This window comes from Myzus persicae, unplaced genomic scaffold (assembly GCF_001856785.1).
Source record: "Myzus persicae strain clone G006 unplaced genomic scaffold, MPER_G0061.0, whole genome shotgun sequence".
In the NCBI taxonomy this organism is placed as follows: domain Eukaryota; kingdom Metazoa; phylum Arthropoda; class Insecta; order Hemiptera; family Aphididae; genus Myzus; species Myzus persicae.
Genome location: NW_019104278.1, coordinates 214,635 through 238,336, shown reverse-complemented (window position 1 = coordinate 238,336; position 23,702 = coordinate 214,635). Strand labels below are relative to the sequence as shown.

The 23,702-nt window shown below is 26.7% G+C and overlaps 2 protein-coding genes across 6 annotated transcripts; one reads left to right on the top strand and one right to left on the bottom strand.

Annotated features, from left to right (window-relative positions):
- The first annotated feature begins 5,257 nt into the window (after window positions 1-5,257).
- On the top strand, window positions 5,258-10,971 carry LOC111040822 (protein 60A). Its single transcript, XM_022324876.1, has 6 exons — window positions 5,258-5,809; window positions 7,572-7,752; window positions 7,826-7,980; window positions 8,547-8,750; window positions 9,117-9,193; window positions 9,526-10,971. Exons 1-6 carry the CDS (start codon window positions 5,431-5,433, stop codon window positions 9,784-9,786), a joined length of 1,257 nt encoding a protein of 418 aa, XP_022180568.1. The 5' UTR covers window positions 5,258-5,430; the 3' UTR covers window positions 9,787-10,971.
- Window positions 10,972-12,574: 1,603 nt separating this feature from the next.
- LOC111040820 (Bloom syndrome protein homolog) lies at window positions 12,575-23,691 on the bottom strand. 5 transcript variants are annotated; one of them, XM_022324871.1, is made up of 19 exons: window positions 23,306-23,691; window positions 21,296-21,378; window positions 20,034-20,122; window positions 19,576-19,714; window positions 19,241-19,311; window positions 18,171-18,705; window positions 17,729-18,090; window positions 17,500-17,581; window positions 17,188-17,335; window positions 16,968-17,099; window positions 15,807-16,071; window positions 15,537-15,732; window positions 14,981-15,165; window positions 14,573-14,732; window positions 14,307-14,494; window positions 14,052-14,234; window positions 13,748-13,886; window positions 13,352-13,544; window positions 12,575-12,823 (listed from the first exon to the last, which is right to left on the bottom strand). In XM_022324871.1, the coding sequence occupies exons 1-19, from the start codon at window positions 23,446-23,448 to the stop codon at window positions 12,691-12,693; spliced, it is 3,426 nt and encodes a 1,141-aa protein (XP_022180563.1). In that variant the 5' UTR covers window positions 23,449-23,691; the 3' UTR covers window positions 12,575-12,690. The 5 variants fall into 5 exon arrangements, with proteins under 5 accessions (XP_022180563.1, XP_022180565.1, XP_022180564.1 ...); XM_022324872.1 differs by lacking the exon at window positions 12,575-12,823 and having other exon boundaries at window positions 13,466-13,581; XM_022324873.1 differs by lacking the exons at window positions 19,576-19,714; window positions 20,034-20,122; window positions 21,296-21,378; window positions 23,306-23,691 and adding an exon at window positions 19,450-19,554.
- Window positions 23,692-23,702: the final 11 nt, after the last annotated feature.

Sequence of the window (23,702 nt, the reverse complement as noted above, 5' to 3'; positions counted from 1 at the left end):
AATTAATAAGCAAATATGCAAATATCAAACATAAATTATTTTGAGATATGCTTCCCAAAACTACTGAAAACTACTTAGGTATCTTAGGTATTTGGCTAAATAAATGAGAATCGATAGAAGTTACAGCATTATTTACTTTAGTTTTATTAAGCGTTATTTATAAAAATTAATTTAATCTCCTACACAAGACATATTATGAAAAATCATAAATGTTTTTTTTTTAATTTCACTCTTATTTTTACTCTTAAGAAAAATATATTAATTTAACTTAGTTACTAGTAGATAATTTGATAGATTTTTGAAGCAACTTATCTTTACCTATTTAAATGTTTTGGAAAGTGTACTAATGCTAATAATGGTAAGGTTAAAATTATTTTATATACAGTTAAAAATGTTAAGGTTTACCTATACAGACATACAGTCGTCAGTACTCAATGACAATCAAGTTGTTAGTTATAAGCAAAACTAGAAAAAAATTTTAGGCCATGGACCTGACCCTTAGTTTTGTCTATAGTTATCTATAACTTCTATTAGTAGGACTATGGTGGTCATATAACTTGAATACCTTATATATTAATAATAATTGATATTTTATTTAGGATATTAGTAGACAAGAGGAATGATGTATTGGAAAATCAGTTCCAAAAAAAAAAAGAATTTCCGTGAATAAGTGAAAATATAAATCATAAAAATTAACTTCACAGTACCTACCAAATTGGCATAACTAGACCTTCAAATTAGGAAGGGCTACAGCCCTAACATTTTTATAATAAGTATATAATGTGGGAGGTAGAACTCCCCACACCTCCCAAAACCTGTTACATTAATTAACAATAAATGTTTCAATCAATATTTTATTTTATTATTATAGAGTGTGCGTACAATATGAATCTTTTTTTATTATTATTTAAACTTTGTGTTACATTTAGTTTCAACAATTAATATGAATCTTAATAGACTATAGAAAGAAGAGGTAAACATTAAATTATTAAAATATATTATTTTAGTTACAAATTTATTTAAGTTTTTAATTTAATTTTCTTAAAATTAAGAACGTTAAATAATTTAGCTATATGGGTAACATTATAATAATCCACTAGTCATTACAGTTTAAGCCTCCTCTCAGTATAAATCTCTTTCAATAGCTATAATAAGCAATTTACAGAATCGATTTGGCATTGCTGAAAATGTTCTATCACTGGATACAGAACTTGTTGGAATAGAAAGTGATAGCTGTAGCATTTTATATAAATTTAAAAAAACAGATGTTTGAGCACTACTCTTTAGAAATATTTGATTCCCCTAATAATTGTTAATATTTTCTTAAAATTGATTATCCAACACACATTTCTGATTTTAATTCAGTTTCATTTATTTTATATTTAATAAATCCTGAAAGCATAAAAAAACAAAATTTTGCTTTGACTAGAATACAAACTATTCAAGCCTGGATTAAGGAGGGGCCAAGTCCCAGGGGCCCACGTGTGTAAAGGGCCCATAGTCTTCTCGGCTTAAAATTACATCGAGTGAAAATTTTCACTTTTTCTAGTACCTACAAGAATATTTTTATTTTAAATTTTTTTCTTGTTTGAACTAACATGCGATGGGGTCCGTCGACCGTGTTTACCACCTATAGCATGGTAAGTGCGGACACATAGCGTCATAGCCAGGTTTGTGTGTATAAGGAATAGGCATATATTTTGTTACCACTGTATTTAAAAATAGAATTGGGAAAAGTTGTTCATGACGTGACCGTCTCGGTCGTGGGTATTCAGAATTCAGATACCTACCGACTAAACTGTCTAACACAAGATAAATTGTCATCATTAATGATTTTATCAACAGAAAATGATGTTCTTCAAAATTTAAGCTTCGATAAAACATTAGAAATATTTGCTACTCAAAAAGCTAGAAAAAAACTTTTACTTAAACAATACTTAATTTTATTTGTAAATATGTATTTATAAAAAATTATGTTTTTAATATTTTGTATTCTCATTAATTATCATATATTATCATTTATTATTATTATAATCATATTTAAATAAAATGGTTTGAGTTTGTTTTATTGCATAACTACTTTTATAATTTTAAAGAATTGTTTTTATTGATGGGGGGAGCACAACTGTGTATTGGCCCCTGGGCCCCTGAAGGTCTTAATCCGGGCTTGAAACTATTGGACACAAGCACACAACAGTCGTACTTATGAAGATCGAAGGACGATGATATCATAAAATAATATAAATCTAATTTTGTTTTTAGCAAGACCCCTCTAAGCGGTTAGCGGGCATAGGGATTGTTGACCACTTGACCATGTCATGATCAGGGTCATCACATTTAATGAGAGTATTATATAGTTTGACAACAACGAAAAAAAAATTTCCCAGACGTTAATAAAAAATTTAAAAATTTTCTAAATTAAAATTTATAAATGCAGCTACTGTCGGTGGGAGTGTATAAATTATGACAGGGAGGTTAAAGTGCCTCATGGTTACGCCTTTGACCTACCATTTGATTATTTGAAGTGAAAAGTATTGACTCTGACATTGTAATTTTCATTTGCTAGAGGTTGGGATAACAATGGAATACTGCTAAACGAAAAGTGGAATCATTTAAAATGTAATATCATAGTTATGTAACTTAACATACCTACCGTGAAATAGGGTAACTCCAGACTTATGGAGTGAATTTTTATTCAGAGTTCAGACAAAATAGTTTTTAATTTATATTGGATCTTTCTGATAACGGAATTTATAAATTAATAACATAGTTACAAAATATTATCGTTAGGTATTTCGAACGAATAAACAACATTGGTCGATATTATCTACCTCCATATAAGTTATAACATTAATACCATGGTTTATGGAGGTAAACGATTTATATTCAAAAACTCTATTTTTATAATTCAAAACCAAAACCAAAAAGTTTATAGGTCTATGTTCGAACTTTAGCACTGATAATATTCATTGAAGCAGGTAACGAAATATTTTATTTTTTTTTATGCGCTTATGTAGGTACCTACGATATTAATGAGGATAAATATAAATTAATTTAAAAAAAAATCTAGGAAGTAGCATTGATAGGTTTAAATAAGCGATGTCTTGTGTATGACATTGGACACCATTGATTTAGTGCGTAATAATAAATAAACATTTTATTTAATTATTTTGTTCTATTATATTATTTTAATTACGTAGCAGTTCTTAATTTTTTAGATTCTGAGCTCAGCGATGAATGTATTGATTTTACAATGATGTGTGTTTTTATATTCATTTATTTATTTATTTATTTTTTTTTTTTGTGTGTCTATTGTCACGGTTTCTTGCAGTGTAAAAGTGCTTCGATTTTTTTCGAAAAATGGTTTTATGTAACAATTGCCGTTTTCCTTAATTTTTTGTTTGTTTTTCCTGTTGATTTCGAAATCTATTAAGAATTTTAAATTTCGACCTGTCGAATGTACTAACTAGATTCACTTTCCTACCAGAAAAAGTTGCTGTTGAAAAAAATTGAAGCACTTTTATGGCAAAAAACCACGATGACAGATACAAAAAAAAAAATAAATATAAAACACTCATCACAATACACACATCACAATGTATTTCAATACATTCATCACTCCTCTCAGAATCTAAAATAAGTTTATAACAAAAATATACAATATACTAATACTATTAAGTATTAACTATTAAATAGTAACAACCAATAAGTTATAATAGCCAATAAGCTTTTAAAATTTCATTCAATTAGTTTTTAGGAGATTGAGCATCAAGTATTATTAAAATACATTTTTATTTGAAGTAAAAATTGACAAAGTTGCATAAAAACTATAAATTAATAAAATTATCTATTTCGACTAATATAACATTACAAAGTAATTATTTTTCAAATCAACAGTTTAATTCATTTATTTTGTATAATTTTTACTAGTTAAACTAAGTAATTTAAAAAAAAATGCAATTCAAATCAAATTACTATGGTATTTATAACAAAATGACTGTATCATGAATGTATAAATGTACTGTGTTGTAATTATTAACTACCTACCTATGCAATTGTGGGCAGTTATGAATTGTGTTTGTACTATTGGTTATATTAATATATATGTAGTTTTATTATATATACGTTTGTGCAGTAGCGTATCTACCGTGGAGGAGAAATGGTGGTCACGATATGACATCCCCCCGGAGACCAAATTTTGTACACAATACATTGCATGTTTATAATGATATGAATATATGTGCATACTGTATACTGAATAAACTGCATTATAATTTGTATATCCCCCGGTGAAAAAATCATAGGTACGCTACTGCGCGTGTAACGTATGCTATATTATAAAGGTTTAAAAAAACTAAAGTACCTACATAATTTTAAATAATAAACTATATAAACAACCAAACAGTTACTTTGGTTGAATTAATTATACGTTGATACAATTTACAATAAATGTTTGAGATACACTGAACATTACATTTTCTCATTTTATTTAATTAAGAAACGTATTGACATATTTTTCTGAACTCAAAAGTAGAGATTAATGAGTAATGACTAATGACCTATATCATAATATACATTGGTTTCTTTAGTTTCTTAGCAGGTACACAAGATAATGTACCTAAATATTTGTACACTTTTATTTTATTCACATAGGTACGTAATATTATGTTTATTTCAAATTAAGTATACAAACAGACAATTATGATGGCCATGACGTAAATACGTCATGAATACGTAAATATTTAAAACATAGTGTAAATATGATTCATATATATTTTCAGAAGTCTAATTTACTCTGAATATTAGGATAGTTTGCAATTTGTATAAGAAAAGTTTATTATGTTGGAAAAACAGCCGAGATCAAATTCCATTATGAGTCGCCTTTAGGTCACACTGCCGCGGTGGCGGTATAATTCTATTGTCTTGGTGGTGGTGCCACAGTGGCGGTAAGTATTGTATACGGCTTCATTTTACCGCCACCGTTACCACTACCACTTTAGCCTATAAGCACCTAGTTACCACTATAGTACCACAGTATGGACTGAGAACCTTAATAAATAATACACATTTATGTTATTTTAATAGTGAATGTATTGTCATCTACGACAGTTAAAAAAATTTACTTCACTTACAAACTTATCTCAAGTCATATTATTTGTTTTAAAATCGTTTTACTAAATTGCCCCTCATAAATTTAGTAAATGCAACTTAATATAATTGGTATCAACCAATTTCTTATCAGTGGTATAGGAGCTAACTAGTAACTACGCCGGAGCTATCTTTCACAGACATTCCACAATCGGCCGTGGGCTAATCGGATCGAGTCCTGATCGTCGTTCGACTTTTCTAGCGTTGCTAACCCGTGCCGAACGATAGGATCATCTAGTTTCATGTCTAGATAATAATTCGTGAATAACAACAACAATAAAAATGGACGAAAAAAAATGTCTGTTAACGTTGACCGTACTGTTCTACATATCGGCGTACAGTGTGGTTGCCGCCGGATCACTAACCGGTGTGTACATGGACAACGGTGTCCAGACGGTCAAGCAAGATCTCATGTCGGTTGAGGAGCGAAACGAAGTTGAACAAGAGATACTGACCATGTTCGGTGTGCCGAAAATACCACGAAAATCTCCGAAGAACCTGGACGGTTCGGCACCACAGTTTCTGTTTGATGTCTATAAATCCATACAACAGGATGGTTTGCATGACAGAAAACCAAGAAGTGTTTCAGATGTTGGTCAATACGATGATCGTACCGTACAAGACAGTGATGTCATTGTCACACTATATCTATCAAATCATTGTAAGTACTAATAATCTGAACGTTATAATAATCATGAACATGTTGTTTAAAATTATCCATACATTTTAGTGGTACCTAGGTTCGCTTTATGTTAAGCACTCATTGGTTTTAAGTAGTAAGTATATAAGTTATCAGGATAGACAAAGCTTAGCATTAAACTTCTAGGGCCTATAGGAGGCGGAGGCTCTCTTAAATACAGAAATCAAATTAGGGACGTAATTTCAATTATTATTTTTTTGGTAGGTACGCATAAACATTGAACCAGCCACAATTTTTTTTTTAAATATTTTGCATCACTGATGGCTAATTGACACAATAGGAGATTAGACTACCACACTTTGATTCAAGTTACACTTGACAAGGAGTGGGAGAAGTTGTAATAGTATTAAATATTTAAAAAGCCATCCTCACTGCTAAATTTGTTTATTTGTTTTTAGCTCTTAACTATTGCAGCACTGCCTTAAATCTTCAATTCGTTTGTTTCTAGCGGGCCAAAAATTATAATACGGAATTTAGGTTCACAAATGTATACCCTGTGTAGGTAACTCCTGAATCAAATTATTAAACAGTGATGCTAGAGGCTAATAATAATAGCTGTTTTACTACCTACTTATAAATTTATTTAAAACAATAACATAGTAAACTTAAAAACTAACTTTTTAAGTTTTTGTTTGATTAAAAAATGATAGTTTCTCTGATTTTTATTTTAATGTCACGATAAAATCACTAAATAGGATGCCACACCTACCTGTGCTGTCTCCATCATACAAACGTGTAACAAAGCAAATTGTATGTTCTGAATAATCTATTTAACTCTGTTATGATTAATATTGGAGCTAATTGACTTATTATACAATTTAGAAATAAGAACATTATATAACAAACATCGCTGGGTTTTTTTTATATTTTAATTTTAAAGCAAGTTAGTGAGGGTTTTTAATTGCACAGAAGATTATTCAGAACAAACAATTGGTCATGTTACACTTTTTAAAGGCGGCAAATATGCTGGTGTGGTGTCCACTTGATATAACTTTTAATTATTTGTGAGGCCTTGAAGTATGCCACTAAGAATACACTAATATTCATATTTTATTTTGTTTTATGAATATTAATCTCATCATTAAATATTATAAATTGAAATGATAAAATGTTCAGACATGACATACCATTTCAAATTAATGGCTAACCAACAAAAAAGCTAATTTAAATAAACAATTAATAAATGCATTATAGTGACTAACTTTTTTGAGTTGATCTAATTTAAGATTATACCCGCAAGTATAGTCTCCATCTTAAATGTGTACAACGTAGCAATAACTGTTTCACCCGGGAATGACCTCTCAGGCTGTAGTCCAAGTTAAACAACAACATTTTCACACTTGAATGAAGAGAATATTGACTCTGTGCAACTTTGTTTTTAATTTTTTTGATTTCACAAATACAAATAAAGTTCTTACTTGAAAAACTTTTTTTTAGTTCTAATATTGAAAAAATAAAGACAACATTGCACAATAAATATCCATCTGTTTATAGTGTAAAAATTATTACACAGCCAAGTGGTTCTTACCTGCGAAGGACGGTTTTTGTTAAGTTTTACATTTGTAAGATGGGGATAACATATGCGGGTGCAGCATCCTCTTAATATTATGTTTAATTGCTATAAATCAAGCATTATTTTATTAAATAATTTACTTAAAGTTAAATATATATTTACATATGATTTAGTTACATATTACATAATATGTACTTAATTTAATTTTAGCTCCAGTTAGTAATGTTCGGCACGAACATGGTAAACGGATTTTATTTGAATTAAATGATGTACCACCTGAAGAAACTCATATGATTACTTCAGCTGAAGTTCATTTGTACCAATCTGGTAGTTCAAGTAGTGTTAAGAAGTATTTGGTAACTTTGTATCAAGTTTTAATTACAAAAAATGGGTAAGTAAATAATAGTTGTAACATTTAATTTTGTTTATTTATTCTTATTTCTAATTATTTATTTATTTAATAGAGAAAAAGAATTAGAATTTGTGGATTCCCAAAACACAACAACAGATTATGATGGATGGCTTCGATTTAATGCAACTGGTGCTTTAGTTTCATGGACCCATTATTTATACCCCAATCGAGGATTATATGTTTCTGTACATTCTCATGAAAATCCAGGTAAAACTTGCAAATTTGGCATTAAATAATTTTTTTTAGTCTATAATGTTATAATGAATATTGATGTTCCCATAATTGTGATAAGAAAATTGTAGTTATGGTACTAACAAAAAATCTGAAGTTATTTGAATTAATTAAAGCTAATAATATATAATTTTGCTAAAAATTAAAATGATTTATGACTATATAAATTTATGATAAAGAAAAAATAACTGGCCTATGTATAACGTATGTATTATATTAGGTTACATAGATACCATAAATTAATCAAATAGGACACATAGTGTATAGGTATTTTAAAAAACTTTCATGTTACAAAATGTTTGTATACAGCCAGTACAATACATTTATTTTTACCAATATAACTATTGTATTTATATAGTTCTAAAAATGTTAAACAAATAAAACCAGCCATCATCTGATGCTATTCTTGTATGAAACAAAAAATAGATTTACTTCTATTTTAAGATTTAGATGTGTTAGTTAAATTATAATTAATCCTTATAAAACAACTACCCATGAAAAAAATATTTATTTTAATTTTACTTGTTTCATATGCTCATTAGATCATGAAATCAAACCAGAAGAAATTGGTATGGTAACTTGGGCTGACAAACATCAATTATCTGAAGCAAAAAAACCATTTATGGCTGTTTATTTGAAGTCCAGAAATGGAGGTAATATAGTTGGTGGTCCCTCTCTTCAAAAACATTATAGACGAAGAAGAAGGAAAACTATTGAAAGTAGTTACAACTCAAACCCATTTCAAAGTAAGCAAGATTTATATAAGTTTTTATCACTTTTGACCATCCATTCTTAATTGAACACAAAATGATTTCAAAGAGCAATTTATTTTTAGAAAATTGTGTCAATCTATAAGCTAAAAAACACGAATGAAATAAAATATAACAGTTATTAGATAAAATCAAGTTGTTTAGGATGATTTTTTTAATTTGATTTTCACCATTGTTTTCAAGCAGAAAACATTTTTTTCTATTAAATACCCAATTCTTAAACAAATTTTGTTTTATCATTTTAATTATAAATGCAGTTGATAATGTAGTTAGTATTGTTCATGTATATGAAATTGAAAACATTAATGCCATAATGGTACAAATACTAATGTTATATTTCAGACATAGCAGAAGGGTTTCAATCCAGAAGTTGTCAAATACAAACATTATATGTGAGCTTCAAAGATCTGGAATGGCAGGTAAAGTTTTTTTTTTTTTGATAATTTCAGATTTTAGATTTATTATATTTATCCTAATGTATAACGTTAAAAATGAAGTTTTAATTGATAGAATTCAAATTTTTGCCTAAGTTTAAAATATTAGAATTGTGGTGTTGCATTAAAAGCAAAATTTAATGTACCTACTATTTCACATGTTTTAAATACATTACATTTTGTCTTAAGAAATTAGATCATTGTAATTTTAGTTCCAAACTATGTTTTGAAACTGAACATTGCTGTTTATTTTATTTGCAATTAAGAAGACCATTAAAAATAAACTTAATTAAAATATTTATAAATATATTTTTCAGGATTGGATAATAGCACCCGATGGTTATGGAGCATTTTATTGCACCGGTGAGTGTAATTTCCCGCTCAATGCTCATATGAATGCGACAAACCATGCAATCGTTCAGACATTGGTACATTTGATGAGTCCTATACAGATCCCTAAACCCTGTTGTGCACCAACAAAAATGGCTCAACAAGCTGTACTATTTTTTTTGGAAGATAATAATGTTATATTAAAGAAGTATAAGAACATGATAGTTAAAAGTTGTGGGTGCCATTAAAAATTACCCATTTAGTTTAAAACGAAAGGTCTATATATGGCTGTTTACAAATCTGATATTGACAATTATTTAGAGGAAACTTTTTTTACTCCATTGTCTTAAGTTTATCGTTAACTATTGTGTAATTTAACACAACCAACTAAAAGTAAATGATTTCTATATTAAACTCTTTAGGGTATAGTGATGTTTTATAAGCAGTAAAATATGTTTATTTAAAATTTATCAAGTTTAATTAACAATATTTTTTATAATACTATAAATACTTGGATTCATTAATTATAGAACTAGATAGTGTTGAACACAAATTAGAATTATTAAAAAATTATAATTAACTTAAACTACAAAGTTAAACATATACTTTTTTATTTTATTTAGATTGAGTTAAGTAAATATAATAACTATTTTGAAATCTCTTATTTTAGGAAAAATTCTTTTTAATTTAGCATGTTAAGTTTAAAAAAAAACTTTGTTACAAAATTAGCATTGCTCAAACTTGTTTTATCTTTATAATATTATGTGCCTTATTGAACATTTATTTTGTGTAACTATTGATAAAAATATGTATTGTGGTGTAATACTACAGTTATTATTAAAACTAATAGTATAACGACTATAGGAAACTCAATGAAAAGTAGGCAAAGCTATAATTTTATATAAAAGTAAAATATTTGATTAAAAATTATCACCAAAGTTCATTATGTATACATAATGATGAAATATCAGATGTTTATAGAGGTCAAGACTTTATACATCGGTTTTATACCAATACTTTAACTTAATATATTGTATAATAATTGACAGACACCATGTAATTCAATGTTTTAGGCTATTTTATACACTTTGTAAACATTATTAAATAGTTAATGTTTATAGTATCATTTACACTATATACTACATGCTACAAGATATTAGATGTTAATATTATATACGTCCACTGTCCACTGTTCCTATTCTTATATTATATGTTCACCTATTTAGAAAATTTACATTTAATATTTTATAGTACTTAAAATTATGATAATAATTTATAATATAAGAGTTTTCAACCAACAATATTTGTATTAAGGCAAAAAAAAAAATGTACAATTCGTCCTAGAGACTCATGACTTTTATAACAACAATTTTTTGAAATAAACATGTGATCATACAATTAGCTTTGTATTGAATACAATTGTTTAAAATTAACCTTTTATGTGAGTAAAATGTTTTATATTAGTGTGTTTCCTGCTTCAAACTTCCTAAATTATTTTGAAAAAGACCCCTTACTATAAAAAGAATTAAGCTCAGTATATTTGTTTTCTCTCTAACCAATTTGCAATGTAGCAAATTTTCATTCAGTAGAGCCAATCTTGTGATGTTTGCTTTAATATTGGAATGAATTGACCTATAACCACACTTAGGTAAGAATATTATGAAGGGCACTATAGAATTGTATTGATGTTTTAAACAGTAAGTTACAAGTTACAAACATGTAATATATTATAATTTTAAAATCCTCATAACAAGCGTTGAAATTATAACATCAATAAAAGCCTATAAGGTGCAAGTTAATGTTATACCTTTTAGTTTGATAATTGTTCAATCTCTCACACTAATATCAATGCTAAGACACAAGATAAGTTACGCTAAATGAAAATAATTTATGTTGTACACTGGTCAAGGGGAGGGGGGGATAAAAGTATGGTCAGAAATGTCCTTAAAAATAACTAATTTTTGTTTATTAAGTAATTTGTAACTATATTAATACTCTTGGCTGAATTAGCACACCTAATATCATTAAATAATAACTATACATAGTATGATATAATACTATATAGTATATTATTATAATTTAAAATAATATACAAGGTTGTGAATTTAATGCACTAAAAACTGACAAAATATGCTCTTATTTATCAAAAATATGCATAAAACCATACAAATTTAACTTTTATTTTTATCACTATAATTTTTTATTAATTTTAATTTAAATATTAGTATTGTTACTCATTGATATGAGTATATGAATTATGGGGACACTAGTCTTGATCTTCGTATACATTTTTTTTTGAAAAGAAATATGCTTTAAATAGATAATATTTTACCTTTAAAGTAGTTATTGCACTGTACAATCAATGATTTCTTTAGATTTCAAACTTGGAAGACCTAATGTTTGGTGCTAACATAGTTTTATAAAAAGAAAAGGAGCGCTCTACGTCTGACAAAGTTAATGGGGCCAACATGAAATACATCATGTCCCTATTGGCAAAATCTTCTGGTAAATCCAAACCTACTTTCTCTTTTTCACCGGTTAATATTTTTGAAATATTACACATAATTTGAAATTCTTTGTTTATGTTGAGAACTGTTTGTTATTTGTTATTAATAGGAGTTCCAGCTGCACCTGTTAATTGACTAAACTTAGTCGAAATATCTTGTAAAATTTCAGTCAATACTACACATTAAGCCCCCGAGTAAAAATAGAATAGTTTCCATGAAACTATACAAGTCATAGTTTATATACGAGTAAATTATACATTTGATAATTTAATGTCAATTTAGAACAGATTGACTGAAAAAATGTAAAAATCACGAAAAAAGCATTTGTACAAAAAATTATTACAACATGCATTTATATGCCCTAATCCATGAAATATTCTAAATAAGATTTGGTATATGAATTAGAAATAAGTCAAAACAAATTTTGGCCGAATTCATTTTATTGTACAGTGTAATAAAAAAACATGCAAATGCATTAAAATCACAGTCTTGGGGCTGCTTATAAATTAATCAATGCTAACATATAATATTATGTTTTGTCTTCCATGTTTTAATTGAAGACCAATTTATTACGATTTTAAACAAAAAAAATTTCTTATATTCTGTATACAATGTACACATTTCTTTTTAATTATCAACTAATTTCTATGTTGGCGCCTGTTTTGGCACTGGTAAAAATCCTGGTTTCTTAGTTGGACGTAATTTAGCACTCAATTTAATAGCAGCACTACGTATTTTTGCCATTGTAGAATTGGATGATCCTTTGGAACTGTTCTTCCTGTCAGAAAAAAATAAATATGAAAATGTATTAATTATACAATCAATTGACAGTTATTATTTTAAGCATGGTCTTGACCTATGATACATGGTTCTGACAATGTCTCAGACTTTTAATTGTGTTACCGCTCATGAGGGGAAATCAGAAATATATTATGGTTCTGTCTAATGCTCTTAGAATAGACATGGCTTTCAATACTTAAATTGGAAAAACAATTTTAGCTTGATAGATTTTGATTTTTTATAATTAATAAGATCAATAAAATAGAATAATTCGTATTATAGTATAAATGTATTATGTGCACTTCATATTATTATGTAAAATAATACATTTAATATTATATTAACTGTAGTGTTACCCCCCACCCCTGAGAGTAAATTATTTAAATAAATTTCAATTGTTAATAAGTTCAGACATTGGATGATGATATAATATATTATTAAATTGTTTATAAGTATATAACTAACATTCGATACACTATTAATAATACTTTTAAATAAAATTAGTGTATACAAAACTGTTATTTACTTTTTTCCTTTACTCCTTTTAAAACGTTTAGTTCTTTTATTAGTTGAAGAAGTTGTTTTTCGTTTTCTTCCTCTTAAACTTTTAGTCTCCATCATTCTGTTGACCATATCTTCATAATATGGAGAATCGACATTCATTCCTTGACTATCTCCATTGCTATACCTGTCTTGATTTACTTCAGTGCTTCTAATTGCTATTGTATTAAACGTAAATTTTATTGACATTTTATCCTTAAATAAACAGTATTTATAAATATTGAATTTTTAAATTCTAATAGTTTGCAATGGTATTCTTATTAATAATAAAATATGTTTTGAAATTCCATATTCGAATTAAAGTGTAAATGCCTTTCTTTAATCTTTTGAGACAATGTAAATAATAACTAATGAACTTTACCAGACTTTTCTGCAGCTGCTTGTTGTGTGATTTCTAATAGGGGTTGACCAAATTTTTCAAAATTAGATTTTGTAACGCCATCAATTTTTAACATGTCATCTTCATTAGTGGGCATCAATTGTGACATTGAACGAATTGCCTAAAATAGTAATTTATTTATTAGTTTAATATTATGAAATACTTACATAGTTCTCTTTCACTCTTAAACTATTAAGTCAGATAATATTATTTTATTTTAATCCATAAATCCAAAAAGAAAAAAATTAATGAATTAATGTCTTTAAGAAATTTGTTTCAAAATTACTTGGATAGTCATAACGGCATTTGTATTGATATTCAAAGATTCTGCTAAGCCACGGCATACTTCCATTAGATTTGTGTAGCATTTTTCTTTTATTTCTTCAAGAATTGGATTTTCAGTGCTATCTTTAATACTAACAATATTACTATCAATCAAATTTGTTTTTGGACTTACTTTAAGTGATAACTATCAACACAAATATAGTTTCAAAAGATCTATTAAATCATAGTTTATATTTATTTTATAATTTATCATTACCTTGACGAGTCCAGCTAAAAGTTTTTCAGCTTCAGGGCCTATTCGAATGTATGCATTCATAATATCTGATTTAAATGCAACCATTTCTTCTCTCAAATAACCTTCAAGTATTAATTTGTGTATTAATCGTTCTATATCATCTCTATCCCAGTGTATGGCCTTGCCAAATATATTAGAATGTTCATGACCTATTATTGTGATAATTGTTTTTTCTATTTTTAAATAATTCTACAAATATCAAATAGTTGAACAACGATAAATCTTACCATGTAATACCACTTTTTGAGTTTTTTTTCCTTTGAAAATATCTACGAAATGAGTGAATGTAAAATTAATCTTCCAATTATTGCCAGAACCGCAAATGTCTTGAATGGCCCTTATTAGGTTTATGCTTTCTTCCGTAACATCAATTAATTTTATGGAATGCTGAAATAGAAAACTAATTTTGAATAATATTTAACTTGGCCGAAATTTAAAATTCATTAATAACAAATTTATTTATTTATAAATTTATTCATAAACAGTAACTTAACCTAATCTGTTGGCTGTATTTATTCTTGAAAAAAGACATAAATATACCTCTTCACTGATAATCAAACCAAGATTCACTTTTGCCTAGTTTCACTTGTAAAAATGGTTCCACTTAATAGATTCAATTATATTTAACAATGTACCTTTCTTCGGCAATTGTCACAAGTAGTCTTCTCATTAGCAATGCATTGTGCTTTATCAAATTGTTCATCAAAATAGTTAAGTTGCATAGCACGACGACAATCCATTTTGTTTTCACAGTATGACACAATCCTACAGAGATTATGAAAACGTACCTTTTTTGTTTCATAAGTAGCTCCACCACCAACTAAAAACAAAATTTAAATTATTAACAATATAGTAAAATGTTGTAAAATTATATTTATTTTTCCATGTATAAGTAATCGATTATATTTTATTAGAAAATTGAATGCAAAGTATAATCGGGTATATTATTTTTGACCACAAAATCCTATTTTAAAACGTGAACAATGAATATTTATTTAAATACTTGATTTTGTTGATCAAGCTTTATTTTATATTTATAACCATTAATCTAAATCATAGAATACAATATTATGTTCTATTCTAAAATGTGTTGGATTATAATCAACTATTTAATATCTATAAAAAATAAGGAATAAAGAAAAAAATTAATAAATAAGGAATTATAGTACATATAATAATATTGTTTCATACTCTCAATGAGTTTTTTGATACGATGCATATCTGAATAGTTGTAGTATATCAAACAGTATGCAACATCACCATCTCGTCCAGCTCTACCAGACTCTTGATAAAATCCCTCGATAGATTGTGGTAATGAATAATGTATAACATAACGTACATCTGGTTTGTCAATACCCATGCCAAAAGCAATTGTGGCACAAACTACCTGAAATTTATAATTTAAAACATCAAAAACTGTATAACACTCATTGTTAGCATCTAGGAGGTTTCTTAATTTACGTTTGATTTATTAGAAGTCCATTGCATTTGAACATCATTTCTTTTCTTATCACTTAATCCAGCATGATAGCTTACAGCTTTGATTCCTTCTCCAGACATTAAAATAGCAGTATTATCACATTCTTTCTTAGTCATACAATAAATTATACCGGACTGGCGTGCAAATTTTGATTTTATTAGTTTGGCGATTTCTAATAATGAAGATTTACCTTTTTTAGGAATCACTTCATAAACTAAATTAGGTCGATTAAAACTGGATACAAACCTTTAAAGAAATGTATTTGTATTAATGCCATGTAGCGTCAAAATAAACAATTTACATAAAAATCATCTTATTAATTTTGTACATTATTTTAAGAATTTCGGGAAAACCTAATTATAGGAAAATCTATTTCATGTTTCAGAGATGATAATAATACAATTTTTAATTTAGTCATATTTCAAAAAAAAAATGAAGTTACTTAATAATTAATTCGTCAATACAAAAATAGTGTTTCTTACAGCAAGTACAGATGGACTAGTAGGACTCCAAAAAATGTTGTAGTGAATGGTGTTTTTTATTTTATAATAATCATTTAAAATTTTTATAAGAAAATGTAAATGGTCAAAAAATTATCATAATATTATGTGTCAAATTACTAATTTATACAAACATCAGATGGCAGGTTAATAAAAAGGGACATATTTTTCTATTTTTAAACATCATTAATAGGACATATATTATAAAGTAATATTTCTTTAAGAACTTTTTTTGTTTATTTTAAAATATAATTACAATCTATACAACAATTTAGTACACTAAGTAATTTTGATAATATTTACATAGCGAGATTGACAGATAGGGGAGGGCACTCAGTAGTGCCACCTGACTCATTAAGAACTTAATGCATTTTTATTTCAATTTTTTATCATTAAGTGCTTAATCATAAAATATTCCTATCATAGGACCCTGCAAAACCTGTCCTGAAGTGAACTTGTCTTACTAATTTAAATACTCAGAAAATACTTCAATGTATTGTAAAATCAAATTACACATGAAAACTTAAAAATAGTAAGAAGATAAAAATAATAATGGTTTCATTGTTATAAAAGATTCATTTTGATTTTCGAAATGTGTTACTCAGAAATCAAGTTAAAATTGTAATTAAATAAATGTAATACCATTTTGTTTTTTCGATATTAAGCTGATGTAGAACATCTTTTCGGACACGTTGAGTTGCTGTAGCTGTTAGTGCCATTATTGGAACATTTTGATAATTTTGTTTAAATACACCTAATCGTTTGTAGTCTGGTCTAATTTACATAAAATTTAAATTTAACATAAATTAATATTTTGAGTATACTAAAATTACTTTGAACAACAGAATAAATAAATACGAACCGAAAATCATGACCCCACTGGGACACACAATGAGCTTCATCAATAACTATTCGAGCTAGTAAATTTCGACAATGCAAATTGTTTAGAACTTGTGTTAATTTACTACTTGCTGCAACTTTTTCAGGCGTAACATACAGCAGTTTTAAACCTAAGACAGGAATATATCAAAAATATTAATATCCTTAAATAATTATAAATCATAATATATATTCTATATATATGTTGCTGTACAATACTCAATTTATAAATTATCAAAAATAGATATAAGTATCACTACACTCCCATTTTATAATCATTTAAACTATAATATACCTGGATCAGCCCTCCAAAGTTCAGAATAAATTGTATTTTCTTCGTCTGGAGTAACACTACTTAATAAGTGAGCTACTGATATCTGTTGACAAAAAAATTATTTCATAAGAAATGATTAAATATTGCAAATAAATATACTAAATATTTTTTAAAGTTCCTGGATTACATTAAATAAACATTTATTTCAGACTTAAATGTCTCAAGTAGAATTTACCAAATGAATACTTACATCAAGAGATTTTAATTTTTGAGTCTGATCAATAATCAATGATTTTAATGGTGATATCACAACAGTTATACCTTTTGATATAACTGCAGGCAATTGGTAGCATAATGATTTTCCACCACCAGTTGGCATTAAAATGAAACAATTATGACCAAGTAAAGCAGCATTGATTGCTTCAAATTGGTTGGGGCGAAAATGTTGAAGTCCAAAAGTTTTTTTAAATACTGCTAAAAGCTCCCAAGAAAAATTATAGTCAGTTTTGGTGAACTCTGTCATGGACGAGTTTGGACTAAAATATTGATCCTCGTTATGGCTGGTATTTACTTGATCTGTTTGAATCAGTCGATTTGTACAAACATTTATTACTGAAAAACAACATGAAATTTTTTAAATGCTTATTAGTTATTTCAAAATATAATGACAAATTATACAAAATTATACATACATTCATTTGTTGTTTGAATACTAGAAGTAGATTTCTGACAATACAAATTTGAGCTTATATCAGGCTTGTAATTATTTTCTTCTGAATTATTTTTTATTGATGTAACAGTACATGGTAAGTTTTTGACTTTATTTTGAGTCAGTAATGGTTTAATTTGAGAAGTTTTCTTCAATTTGTTTGAAAAACATAATTTTTCAGCATTTACTATGTGAATATCATCACAACTGTTTTCTGAGATTCTATTTACATGACTCTCATCTTTATCAGTTGCAACGAAAATATCATCAAATACAGAAGAGCACTCAACTTTTGGCATTTTTTGTTGATTTTTCAATTGTGCTTTAGCGACTTTTAATTTATTCTTAATTTTTTGCCGAACTTTTTTAAGGTGGGGCAAAGATGAAGGATCTCGAAGACCAGGTATATTAATAGCTAACTTCTCTGGTATACTTACAAACATGTTAAATACTTTTTGCAACATTTCATACTCTATTTTTTCTAAACTTTTAATATGAGCTTCAAGTTTTGCAACAGTCTGAAACAAATATGTTATTCAAATATTTATAACGCAGTAATATTACAATCGAGTTAAATAATTCAAATATCAAGCAGAATAAAAATAAATTATACTTATATATTTGGATTTATATGACAACTTATTATAATCACTTCAAGGTAAATGGGACGTTGAGCTGTATGCGTTGTCTCTGTCTTACACACATACAACATAACAAATAACCAGTTTCAATAGTGTGCAGTTAGTTTCGATATTAGAGTAAATTAACTTACTATACAATTTAAAGATGAGATTATTATCTAGGGCCCCACTTAGGCTTTTATTGATATAATTATTTTTAAATGAAAGTTGACCTTTTTGAAACTGCACATTTTAAAATGATCAAAACTAAAAGCACACTATTGAAACTGGTAAACAAAAATTTGTTATTGTATGTGAGTAAGACATAAACATAATATGAGGGTACAACATTCTCTTAAGAAACAAATTAGAAGTTTTTCAAATTATTGTAACTCGGCTGTATTTGTAAATTAAATAGACTTTTAATTCTTACGCTGACAGATGTAACATCAAGTTCATTAATATTTTCATCATTAAACAAAATCTCTTTTGATGAATTTGGATCTATAAAAATAATTACAGAACTTTTAGTCATTTATAGATAATACTTACTACACAAATATAAAGGAAAAATTTTTCTACTAAAGAATAGGTACTCAATATTTCAAAAACTATAAATGCTTTTGAAAATGTTTGTTTTACCTATTTAAATTGTTACAAAAAGTTGACCCTTTTATCTCCCCAAAACCCCATTTCAATCCAAGGGCATCCGGACGAAATACTTAGTTGTATTTTTTAGCTTCGACACTATATAACTATTCCACTAACCACAGTGATTTCTTTCAGTGCTTTGAAGATCAGTATAAGCAATTTCATTGTTTTCCAGTATAGAAGTCACTCTGCTAGATAAACAATTTTTTTTAATTTTGGTAGTACATCTAACTGTCTCATTATCTATACTTTCATTCTAAAAAAAAAAATAACAAATTTAATTAGGTTAGTATTTTACTGTCAGATATTTTCATCTAATCTATTATTTCCCATTGACCCTATAACATATATTTATCATACATTTTATATACACCTAACATTTGATTAAATTTAAAATCCAAACCTATTTCTTGTTTTGGAAAGTTTATTATTTGAAAATCAAAATAATTAATTTGGCATCAAATTAATATTATAAATGTAAGGTAGCTATGAACAGTAGATTCTATAACACGACCCTATGTAATATAACTTCATACTACAATTTATTATTCTATAACATTAGAACCAGTACTCACTTTGTTTGGATTTTGAGATTCCGGCATCCTTATTATAGGCTGGTTTAAGCTTTTCTTTACTGTATTACTTGATTCAATTTTTTTGGATGCTAAAATAGAATAATGGAATGTACATACATTTACTGGAAATTTAATTCAAATTGTATTTTATGCTGAGTGGGCATTAATTAATAAAAAAGTTAATTTTTTAAAAACTTTTTAACTCAACTAGTTTAATTGACAGTTGAAATAACTTAGCTTTTGTCAGTTGATTTTAAAATAATAGATAAAGTCAAACTGTTTTTTAAATTTTTCGTATTTATGGTTTTATAAGTAAATATTAATATACAAATAAAAATAATACAAACATTTCTGTTATTTATCTTGATGAAATAATAATTTATATAATTACTATGTATATATATATAATAACAAATAATTTAGTTATACATAATATTATATGACCTTAAATCGCTATTTAATATTAAAAATTAATATTCCTAAAATGTTTGGTTATTAATTATTAAATGGTAGGTGTATAGCTACTTTAAATAATTGATAATCATACAAAAAAGTAGATTAACTTTTTTTAAACTGAGTTTAGTTAATCTAATTTTCTATATTAACTTTTAACTCATCGATCTTATGTTCTCAATTTAACCTAACCTTTGATTTTATGTTTAATAAACACGAGCCATAGGATGGTTATTAGCAGGGTTCGGTACTTGATGTGCTCACAATCATAAAAATGTGATCATACATATGCACCAAAAAATATTAACATATGCAAATTTAATTTAAAAAAAACATATTTTGCACATACTAATAAACATTTATATTTTAAACATACTATATTATTTTAAAAAAGGCCAGTATTAAATAGAAAGTTTTTGGATTTTGTTGTACTCTTCTGTACCAAGGCATATTTTGTTTTCTAAATACAACTTTTATAACGCATAAAAAATGAATACTTTACATTAATATTTTTAATTTACTAATTCACTAAAAAATTGATTCACGAGTAAATAATCTAAGATTATATTAAAATATGTAATAAAAATCAATATATCTTAAAAATCTGCATGTGTAGAAAAAAATCCAAATTATGCACAATAAACTTTTAAACTTTCAACTCCAAACACCACAACACAAATTTGTACCGGATCAGATTTATTCTATTTACTTACTGAACAAATATGCAAATGCATAAAGTCCCAAGCCCTGGTTATTAGGTACTTATTACTTATCATAGGTACTCAGATTTGTTTGGTTATCATACTTACACTTTTCAATCAATGTAGTTTGATGTTGTTCATAAGTCATGTATCCAGGTGTAATTGAATCAATAACATAACTTTTAAATGCACTGAAATAAAATAAAAAATATATACATCAAAATATAGTTCATAAGTATGTCCAGGACTACAATATCTAAATTCAAATTTATATAATCTTACGTCAAATGTATCATGTTATAATATTTGGAATTTTGGAAATAGCTGAATTGGGTACCAACATTTTTGTTTGATACATTTTTATATATTTATATCAGTTAATAAGGATAAATAAATGTATTATATTAGTGTAATTCTATACATTGGCATCACAAAGCAAATGTTTTGATTCCTGGGACTCAAGTCAGTGGCTTGCGTACTGACTAGGGGTCTAGGATGGAATAATGAAACATAGATGAGTAGCCGAGTAGGTAATTTTACAAACCTAAACCTTAAACATTAACCCTTAAATTTTTTGGGTAGGTGAGTGGGACTAATAAAGTTAAATTTCTTACGCCGCCACTGATTCCATATCTTTCATAGATCAATTAATAATTTTACAAAATAATTGTATAATTATAGTAACTTTTGACACAATTACTGTATAATAAAAAAAATATATAGTTTTAAAAGAATATAAATGATATGCTTTTTATTGACAATAAAATTTCTGGACGCTACCTAGTTATTGCTTACTTCTTATGTCCATTCAGTTTCTAAGCAGATAATGAATGTATTGATTTTACAAGTAGTTTTTATTTATTTTATTTGTGCCAGTCATCATCACCTTTAAAGTAAAAATAATAAATACTCACTAGGAAAGTGAATCTAATAATTAGATTGTAATTGGTACTTTAGAGAGGTAATGAAAAATTCCTAACAGTTTTCCAAAGCGCCAGGAAAAACAAACAAACAGTTAAGAAAAAAACAGATGCGTAATATTTTTATGCAAAACCAGTTAAAAAAAAAAAAATACAGTTAAACCTGTAGATAGATGAAATTATCACTGAATGTTTATATTATTAATTTCTATGCACCATACAATTTTTATTGGTCAAAAAACTTAAAAATGTAACAAAATAACAAAATGTACTCCATTGTTTCTAATGAAAAAAAGTTGAGTGTATAGGAATCCACAAAATTTAAAATTTTGGCAAAATTCATCGAAATCACAAAAATTGGCAAATTACTTCGAAAAAATCATACAAATATTACTATATATCTCAGCTTTGAACATTTTATAATAAATTCCATTCAATTTTCCTACATTTAACAAAAAAAAGGTTTACTGGAACGACAAATTCATTTTTTTACAAATTCTCATTCAATGAATTTCTTATTTTGTTATAAAATAATCATCTTAGGTACTTGAAGTTTTCATCAAATGTTTACTTTTTATTTTCCGTACATAATAAAATGTTGACTCATTTTGAGTTATAAATGGGCATTTTCGAGTTTCAAGTTTTTTAGTTTTTATTCTATAAATGCCAATCCAAATTTTTCAAAATACTTGATAATTCAATACAAGGTTCCTCATAAGTAGTTATAACAGCAGACTAAACTTAAGAAAGTGCAATTTCTAGCTAAGAATTGAAAATTAGAAATAAGAATTCTCATAAATAGTTCATACTGTAACCAACAAATTTAAAAGATACATAAACACAGTTCTTTTCTACAGACATTTTCAGTTCAAATTTAGAGGAAATGACATTTTAAAACCAAGAATAACGATTTAAGTTAAATTGTTGCAATTAAAAAGTATTTTTCGTGAGTACTGAGATTTAGAGTGTGTTATTATATTTTATTCACACAATGGCATTTGAAAATGTATTTTTCTTTAAACATTAATTTAGTAACTACTAATGCCTATTATTATTGCTTTAAACACAATAATATCATAAAATATACTTAGTGATATTATAGGCTGATAGACTGTCTTCTCTTAGAATCATTATTTGTATACAATGATTTTAAATCATTGGATTCTAATTTAACACATCCATTAAATGACCCACTTACCCGCTTTTTTTGTTTTGTTCTTTTTGTGAAGATAATTCACCAAACGATATTTGTGTAGAAGGATTTTCTTCGGTTTCTTTTTTCTCCACAATAGAACTGTGATGTTTTAAAACTGTACTTGGTTTTTTCAATTGGAAACTCATGATTTTAAAAATTGTTACCAATGCAATTCAAAAATATTTGAACAATTATTAAAATAATAATAAATTCTTCTTCGTGTGTTTATACTAAATATAATTTATGTTCTAAGTCTCATGCATCATTCCATAATACTGTTATTGTTCATATCTAGTAAGTTTGGACTTTTTATTTTTAGTCTGTTATAAAATTGAATACAATTTAAATCCTAAATCCTAATATATAAATGACAAGGAATAATAAATATAATATTAATGAA

Coding starts and splice junctions, on each gene's coding strand:
- LOC111040822 (XM_022324876.1), top strand. CDS start 5,431: ATGGACGAAAAAAAATGTCTGTTAACGTTGACCGTACTGTTCTACATA. Junction 7,753..7,825: donor GTTTTAATTACAAAAAATGG/GTAAGTAAATAA, acceptor TTTATTTAATAG/AGAAAAAGAATTAGAATTTG. Junction 7,981..8,546: donor ACATTCTCATGAAAATCCAG/GTAAAACTTGCA, acceptor TATGCTCATTAG/ATCATGAAATCAAACCAGAA.
- LOC111040820 (XM_022324871.1), bottom strand. CDS start 23,448: ATGAGTTTCCAATTGAAAAAACCAAGTACAGTTTTAAAACATCACAGT. Junction 18,091..18,170: donor TATTCAAACAACAAATGAAT/GTATGTATAATT, acceptor GTTGTTTTTCAG/TAATAAATGTTTGTACAAAT. Junction 14,235..14,306: donor TTTTAGCTGGACTCGTCAAG/GTAATGATAAAT, acceptor TTGTGTTGATAG/TTATCACTTAAAGTAAGTCC.